This window comes from Panonychus citri, unplaced genomic scaffold (assembly GCF_014898815.1).
Source record: "Panonychus citri isolate SS breed McGregor unplaced genomic scaffold, ASM1489881v1 Contig00134, whole genome shotgun sequence".
NCBI lineage: Eukaryota > Metazoa > Arthropoda > Arachnida > Trombidiformes > Tetranychidae > Panonychus > Panonychus citri.
The window spans coordinates 1,049,922-1,059,161 of record NW_026515539.1 but is presented as its reverse complement, the minus strand read 5'-3'; the positions used below and the strand labels follow the sequence as shown (position 1 = coordinate 1,059,161).

The 9,240-nt window shown below is 31.5% G+C and overlaps 1 protein-coding gene across 1 annotated transcript; it reads left to right on the top strand.

Annotated features, from left to right (window-relative positions):
• The first annotated feature begins 6 nt into the window (after nt 1-6).
• On the top strand, nt 7-2,545 carry LOC128390999 (uncharacterized protein DDB_G0271670-like). Its single transcript, XM_053350822.1, has one exon. It carries the CDS (start codon nt 410-412, stop codon nt 1,559-1,561), a length of 1,152 nt encoding a protein of 383 aa, XP_053206797.1. The 5' UTR covers nt 7-409; the 3' UTR covers nt 1,562-2,545.
• The last annotated feature ends 6,695 nt before the right edge of the window (nt 2,546-9,240 follow it).

Genomic DNA, 9,240 nt, shown 5'->3' with positions numbered 1-9,240 from the left:
TAACTGATTGCGCAGTTACACAGAGATAAATCAACGATAATATTAAACCATTTTCTCAGATTAGGTAAGCCAAAGGTTCAGTTGATTATGTAACATTGATGTGATAAGTTGAGATATTGAACAATTTACAATCAGAAGCAAAGTGAAACTGGACAAAACAATGACCACCAATCATCATGATAACAATCAAAGTGATAAACAACATGAAAGTGATTAAAGTTAATTAACTTTCAGCTTGAATGATTATAAATTGTTGTTCAATGAGAAACTTTTGTTTTAAAGTCAAAATTTTATGTTTATCAAGTTGAATTGTTTTTTTTTGTGATTGTTACTTTTAGTGGTCAAGCAAATTAACTAAAGGTTAAGTGAAAAGTTGATGGTCAGTTTTGTTTAATTGTTCTCACCAATCATGACCGGAACTACTACAACTAGTACAGGGAAAACTTTGGTCACCATGACCTGTAGCGGAGGGTCAGCGGGAACCTCAGCTTCGGCTGATACTCATTCAAATTGTACCTTTGCAGGAACCGCGATCTCAACCACACCGGAGCCCAAGTCCAGTGGGTCGCTACCCTCTGGGTCACGGTCAGAGATTCACTATCCAACGGTTCTTCATAACTCATCGGCCATTTATATAACCAAAAAGAAACGGAAATTAGTCCGTTTTTTCACCGTGGTTGCCTACATGTTTGCTGTCTCTTTGGTGGCCATTGTGCTCTCACTTTACTATGTTTTCCTTTGGAATCCTTACCTGGTCTCCTTACCTGGAGGTGGAAATGGTAATTCACAAAACGGAGGAGGAAGTGGTAGTAGTGTTGTCGGTGCTAATGGACTTAATGATACAAATGTCAAAACTTTATCTCCCTCATCATCACCATTATCATCATCTTCACATCTGAAAACCTCTGACCATTACAGTAGACTGACCAATAATCATAATAATAACAATAACTTACCATCAGTAAATAAACATAATAACAATCATATTAATAATCATCACCATCCTAATAGTAATGATAATAACAGTGGTAATAATAATCCATCAATTATTACAGTTAGTTTATTGTCAACTTTACCTTCACAGTTAACTAGTGATGAGGAATCATCATCATCATCCTCATCTTCCTTATTAACATCTTCATTTCCGTCTTCATCTTTAACTTCAGCTTTTTCTTTGACTTCATCTCCATCCTCATCTTTTCCGCCTTCGCCATCACCTTCCGCCTCGATTTCTTCAGCATCTTTTGACTCCACAATAGATTTTGAATCTTCTTCTTCTTCTTCATCATCATCATCCTCATTAACATCTTCTTTATCTTCCTCATCAACATCATCTTCTGTAGCTTCTCCTTTTCCACCTTTACTTGATTTTCCATCCTCACCTTCAGCCTCTTTCCCACCGCCACTTCAAGAGTTTTCTTCCTCCGCTGTGCCATCAGCTTTTCCCTCCGACTTTGTTTCATCATTTCCATCAAATTCACCTTCAGATTCATCCTCATCTTCATCAACAGTAGACTGGATCATGGATGTTACAAACACACCAAACATTTCACTCAACTGAATTAAACCAACAAGATAAACAATTAATTTTTGTTCATCTGAATCTTATTTTTCAACTTTGAACATTATCATCAACAATCACCCACCAACCAAAGCCTAAAAAACACCATTAGTAACTTGTTTATCTTCAAGAGTAAAAAACAAACAAACCATTCACTTCCTTGCCTTTTCATCCTTCATCATCATCACCACTGAATGTCTGTGTAAAAGTTTCCACTGGTGATGCGAAATGATAAATGATTACACCGAGAGAGGAACAAAAAAAATCACCAAAAGATATAATTAGCATCTCATACATCATGAAAATCTCATTGAAATCTATGGAAACCTCATGATGATTAAAACTTTGATTTGGATTTTCAATGAGAAGCAAAACAAAATCAAAGGAAAAGAAACCGAGAAAAAAACATTTACAATTACTTTTCCATTGAGATACCATGATAATCATCATGTTGTTAACTCTTACAAATGAATGTAACAATTAGAATCATGACCCACCGGTGGGATTGGATTAAAGTGAATATAAAAAAAAGACAAAATTTCAGTGAAATTCATGCAAGAATAACAACAAGTTCAACTTGTAAATTATCATCAACATGAAATTAACATTATCCTCTGGTATTAACATCGAAAGAGAGAGAGAGGAAACGAAAAAGCCATCGAGGGAGTGGGAATCGAGGGTGGAAGAGGGATGATTGTGATAAACTATTATAAGATCAGCGGGAGGCGGAAGATGAATTAGATATAAAACCAGAATCGATATGAGAAATGATTGGAACCTTAATGAATCTGAAACTTTGGTTATCCAGAAAGGGTAAAAGTCGATGGGGAGTAAATGTTGATTGTTGGGTTGATCTTAATTGAACAACAAGACCAACACCATGGAAATTAACCCAAATCATTAAACTGTATCACAATGAAGATGATAATTTTATTTAAAAGCTTGATTATGATAAAATTAACAATAAAAGTAACTTTCAATTAACATGGAAAATAAATCTGAATGAATTTTAATTCTTCCGGGATTTCAACTCATCCTTTTATCTTTATTTTCTTGTCATCATCCTCATCATCATCAGACTGAACTTTCATCTTGTTCATCATCAAAATGATAATAACCTATTGACTTGATTATAATAATAGGATTTTTTTTTTCACTCCAGGATAATGATGAAAATTGATTGAAAAGTTGATGAAATGAAAACACTTGTTAGTCATGATAAAAGTTCATGCTCAATGAAGTTATCATGTGAATCTATGTGAGTTTAACTGAATGATGATAAATATGATGAAGAAGATGAGGTTTTTTTTTATAACAGAAAAACATTGAATTAATCTGATGAAAAGAATTGAAAATGATTACAAATTCGAGGAGGTTGAGTTATCACATCTTCCTCTTTTATTTTTCACCCAATTCTTATTATTGAATTCTCTGAATGAATTGTATTTGTTGCATTGGAATTTAAAAGTTTCTCTTGTTGTTTTTGTAACCATTCTGATGGTGGCGGTGATGAGATGATGATGATCAGGATAAGGATGATGATGAATAATGATAAGTGTTGAAATTGTATTATTATTATTAGATAATAACAATTACTCATGGGAAGATGAAGTAAGTAAACTTGAGAATCCGTTGGAACTTTTTTCTTTGGAATAAAAAAAAAAGCAGAGACAGAAAAATAAACAAAGATGAACTAAAATGATATAATTTGTATTATTATCAATATAAACATCGGAAGTTTGAAGAGGTGGTGATGGATGGTGAAAGATCATCATGGGTGTGGAAGATGAGGAAGATGAGTGAAAGAGGAAAAGTGAAAGTTGTTGTGTAAACAAAGATCAACTTTAAATTCAGAGAAGATTTGAAAAGAAAACATGAAAATCATGAATTTCTGTGGAAAGAATTACTTTTCATCTCTTTCTTGTCTCTTTCTTTTTTTTTCCATTCCGATGAATTGAATTGAAGAGTAAAGTATTACATCGAAGCGGAAACAAAATAATACCCACCCCACCACAAGGAACATGAAATAACAACAAACCTCAAGGTACATAAAAGATAAGATTTGAAAACGAACAGAAAAAAAGTTCATCATTTTCAATTCTATCTGTTTACTCAGAGCATTAATATTATTGTTTCTGTTATCCTCATCATCTTGTTGAAGATGATGATGATCATCATCATCATTAAATGGTAAGAAAACAAGTTACATTGGTAATTTCCTATCAGATTAATCAGTTCATATTATCTCTTTCATGAAATTCTCGCTCTGAGATGCTGAAAGTAGGAAAAAACTTTCTTTTTACTTGATCATTATGATAAAATGTTGTTCTCATTGCCCAGGGATTGTTATTACCACACCCTCCATGGTTTTACATTATCCCTGTACTCATGTTTCGACTCGTTATCAGATTAGTTTTGTTGTTCCCATTTGGAAACAGTTATCATTTTGTGAGAATCTCATGAAATTTTTTTATCAGAATTTCATTCTAAATAATTTCCTGGAAAATTAAGGAAAACGAGAATAAGTTGAAACTGATGTGATTCAGTTTCAATCACATGAATAGTTATCACAATATTAGACATTATCATCATCATGTTATATTTAAGTCTAAAATCTGAAAACCTTCATATCTCATGAACATTTCAATGCTTCAGGGTGATCCATTCATCTCTATCACTCTTCTCTACTCACGGTAAATGAACATCATCATCATCAGAATCGAAATCATCTTCATCCTTAAACTGATTACATTCAGATTTCTTCCCCTACATGATATCTTCAATTCCTATTGGGAATTGAAGATTTATCTAATTTCGTTTGTTCAGTTCCCTGTATTTGCTATTTTTTTATACTAACAATGGGTTAAGAAATTACCATGATCATTTAGCTCATGGGTGAATACATGATGATAATGATGATGAGAAGATAAAATTTCACAAATCTCAGGATTTCATTTCGTTTGATTGACAAAATCGTTACAACGATAATCTGAATATCGAATTCAGAATTGATCAAGAAAAATTTTCCAATTGTCTTATGTGTAAGCCCTAATTCACCATGAAAATTTCATGATCAGATTCATGACTCATGTTTTAAGATAATTAATTAAATTATTAATTAGTAAATCGGTTGACATGTTATTATTACTGTCTGTGTTTCTGTTGTTGTGCCTCTTTGATTCATTGACAAAGTACAAAGAGTGACCCAGAAAAATTTTGAGAAAAGTTCAATGATAATATAACACTGACTCCGAATGATTATTGATCACTCATGGAAAATGAATACCCTGTACTCATTATAATAGAAGAAAAAAATTATCTGGAACATATTTCCAGCATTCAGAACTCTGAACTTCATTGATAATTTTTTTTCTTCTTCAACTCATTAATGAGAGCAGAAAAAATGATAAATATGTTTCATCTTCATCTTTATGATGTTTTTATATTTATTTTGAATTCTTCCCACCGGCTCTTTGAATTGCATGGGTATAAATACTAATGTATGGATTATCATGGAAATGATTTAAATATTTCACAATAATATTATGAAATTCATCAATCAAATTGAAATCAGTTGAATATTGATCATGTTGTGATGAAATTTTCTTCTTTCAATATTTCAATTGGTTCATGAAACTGATATTTCATGGGAGGAGAGAAAGGAAAAGTGTTGACAATTTATGAATTATCTTGACAGTGGAACTGAAACTCCATGAGCATTTATCCAATTACATATCTGAACAAGTTAATTACTTTTATCAATTCAAAGTAAAAGTTTCATCATCAAGAAAATTGTAACTTTTTGAGTTCCATTAGTTATGAATCAATCACCACCAAGTATCATGCAAATTTTTTTCATATGAGTTTAGGCTTTTCCATTGAGATAGTTGATGGATTTTCAAAATTCATGCTTTTTTTCATCAATTAAGTTCTGATGCTAATCATGAGAATCCATTTAAAGTATCAGTTACAAAAACACCACGAAAATTCATTTCATCTCAAATGTAACTTTCATATGACTCACAACTGAATACAAGTCAAAAGTAGAGAGAGAGAGAGAGACCATGAAAAATGATTATGAAGATAGAATAGAATGTTAATAATCTTCTGAATTTCTATCAGAATTTCCAGAATATCAGGGAGAAAAACTCTCTCTCTCTCTCTCTCTCTCTCTCTCTCTCTCTCTCTCTCTCTCTCTCTCTCTCTCTCTCTCTCTCTCTCTCTATCTTCTTGTCGATGTATCATTAATCATCTGAAACCCTACAAGTTAATTCAATTGGTTAACATTGAATAACGAACCAATTCTCATTCCAATTCATGAGTTGAGCTTTTTCTTTCTCATGATGATATAATTTGATGATGAAAAAAAGAGTAAAGAAAAAAATTCAAACCAAAATTTTGATTCTTTAATAAAATTGAACCTCTTCAGGGTAAAAGACTCAAGTGTTACACCATATTAATAAGTTGATAATGAAACACCATGAAAAGGAGAGAGAGAGACCCATTGAACTTTTGATAACCTCAGACAAAAAAATTCAGTTACAATTTAAAGTTTACCACCGTGGGTATTGTGTTGCTCATGGTGGGAGGATTAATGATGAACACAAGGAGGAGAGAAAGAAGAAGAGAAAAAAAGTTCAATTGAGTTTTCCAATTGAACTTTTTTTTTATTCCAGGCAAACATCATGAAACCTTTAGAACTCAAGTTACCTTTGCTTTATGTATACGGTGGGAAAATCGAGGAGGCGGGTGGATGTTTTTTTCTTGGTAAACTTTGTGTAACTTTTTTCATCACCAACAGTCTGGAGATGAAATTTTGTTTCACCGTTACAATGATAATTCAAGAGGAAGATGAACTTTTCATTATCTCACCACAACCACAACCATCAACACCACCATTCACCTTTCCACTCTTTCTATTTATAAAAATTATATCTGGAGACTGATTTCAATTGAATTTCCTGAATCGTAATAAAAATATAAATATGAACATGAACAATATCAATAATATGGAATCGATGGAATGAGTGAAGAAGAGCAAAAGAAGTTTATGAAAATTGAAAGAAAAAGTTTGAAAAATAGTTGATTGCATTTTCTTGAGAACTCATTTCGCATTTAAATTCAGATAGATTCTTTCAATTTTGTAATTGGATGAAGAGGTAGAACATCATCTTCTTCTTCATCATCTTGGTCAATTTCATCTTCTTCCCTTTGATTGACCATACAAACCAATTCTCTCACTTAACTTGATCATCTCAGGGTAATTCGATGCTATCAAACATGATATCCATTCGTTACTAGAGTATTATTATTAATCTATTACCACCAACTTTTATCATCTTTTGTCATCATTCCCACTAATATCATCCTTATCTTCAGGAACTCTCTCTCTCTCTCTCTCTCTCTCTCTCTCTCTCTCTCTCTCTCTCTATTAGCATTTCTCGTATTCTATATTTTCTCTGTCATCTACATACCAAAAGTTTCCTTGATCGTGGTTCCAATTACATCAATTTCTTCAAATAGATTGACGTATCGTTGAGGAAGAGAGAGAGAGAGAGATTCTCGGAAGTAAATTGTTAGATGATGAAGGTGAAAGAAGAAAGAAAAAGATGCAAAAAAATAAAGAAGAAGATAAAGAAATCGAAAAAGATCAATATTTTATCATCTTTCTTATCGTCATCAACTTAGTTTCTTTTTTATCTTCGTATCACTGATTTCTCATCATCTTTCAATCTCCATTTTCTCATGTGCCTTATCTGATTATCTACTCATCATCCTAACCCCATACACTTTTACAACTCTAACTCATCATCATCATCATCATCATAATGAAGATGATATCAGATAGACAGATAATCTGAAGAAAGACAGAGGATGAGGTGGAAGACAATGAAAGAGAGCCAAGAATGATGTCAGTAAATTATATCAAATGCTGAGACCTTTTCATTATATTATCATTATCATTATTATTACTTTTTATCATCTCCATCTCCAATCATCTTGATCCTTAACCATAACCATCATCTCTCATCATCATCACCCTTGTCTTCATCTTCATCTTTATCCTCTGATTGTTTTTATTGATATTATTTGTAAACACCAGTGACACCAAAAACAAAAACAAAAAAAAACCACAACTGATCACGTAAATGGTTGACTTAATCAATGAATTAAATTACACATGAAAAGATAATCATAATCAACACACACACATAAACACATACAGACAATAACAATCAACTGAATACAATTTAATAACAATAATATTAACCATAAATGGTAAGATGATAATATTAAATTAAATTTCTCGATCTGATTTAATATATATTGAGTTTCCAATGGTAAATAAGTAAATGTATTATAATAAATGAGATAGTAAAAGTTATCACATATCTAAAAATTATTCAATGTCCTAAATAATTTATTAGTAAATCATCATCATCATCATCTTATCATTAAAAGTAAAATGATTCCAGTTCTTTGTATAGGATTAGAATTAGAATAAAAGAAAATCTAGAGAGAGAGAGAGAGAGAGAGAGAGAGAGAGAGAGAGAGAGAGAGAAAGTTCTAAATGAGTGAGAAAGAGTCACAAAGAATCCAGGTCAACCTCTCGAATCATCATGTTCATGTTGATGATAATTTATCCAGGAACTAGAAAAGTTAACTGGTGGAAAAGGGGGTGAGGTGGATTCGAAGATAGTTTGTGTGAGAGAGAGAGAAAAAAAAGTTCTATTCTTCATTTTTTCTTTGCTCTCTCTCGTTATCTTGTTCATTTATCTTCCAATTCACCTAAATACTTTTATCATCATCGTCATGATGATGATGATACACATTGTTATCGTCTATCTGATAGGTTAATTTGAGTGACCTCATTTTTGATAATCGTTTGATAACCCACAAGGATTCATTGAACCACAATTTACCAGGGAGTTTACCGGGAGGAGGGTGGATGAGTTATTGGTGGGAGTGGGAGGGACACGGAAGACACAGATAACATGAATGAAAAGGGGACACAATCATTACTCATGTAAATCGTATTCATGTCTATCTAATAATCAATTAATTGGAGTAACAGTTTGTTAATTAGATTTAATCTGAGTTATCACAAGTTAATCTACTTCATAATCACTGATAATTGTTGTTATTAGTATTTGTACCAAGTTAATTGTAAAGGTAGAAAATTAATTTCACAATCATTGTTTAAGTTTTTGGTACTCTAATTTTATCAATTACAATCAACGTAAATAATTGTAACAATTAACCCATTGGGTTAATATTATTAAGTAATTTTAATTGTTTGGTACAACTACAAATGTTTCGTTAGACTATTACAAGGTAAAGTTAATTGAATTACCAAATTGAAACTAGTTAATTATTAATTAGCGAAAGACAATTAACTTTTTCCTAATCTTTCTTAATTAACTGACCTTTAGAGGTGAAAGGTGAGAGAAGCTTGAAAAGTATTAATAATATAAGAAATAAATACAAAGAAAAAGTTCTAACTTTTAGTTGTTCAACTTTTCAGAACAAAAAAAAAGTTCAGGATCAATTTGAGTTCGAAAATAACAATCGATTAGTTAATCAATAATGATGATTATTGATAATTATTGACAGTTTAAGTTAATCAAATGTACTTTGTATTATTTATCATCATTGATCATTGAATCAACTTTTCCCTG

Coding starts and splice junctions, on each gene's coding strand:
- LOC128390999 (XM_053350822.1), top strand. CDS start 410: ATGACCGGAACTACTACAACTAGTACAGGGAAAACTTTGGTCACCATG.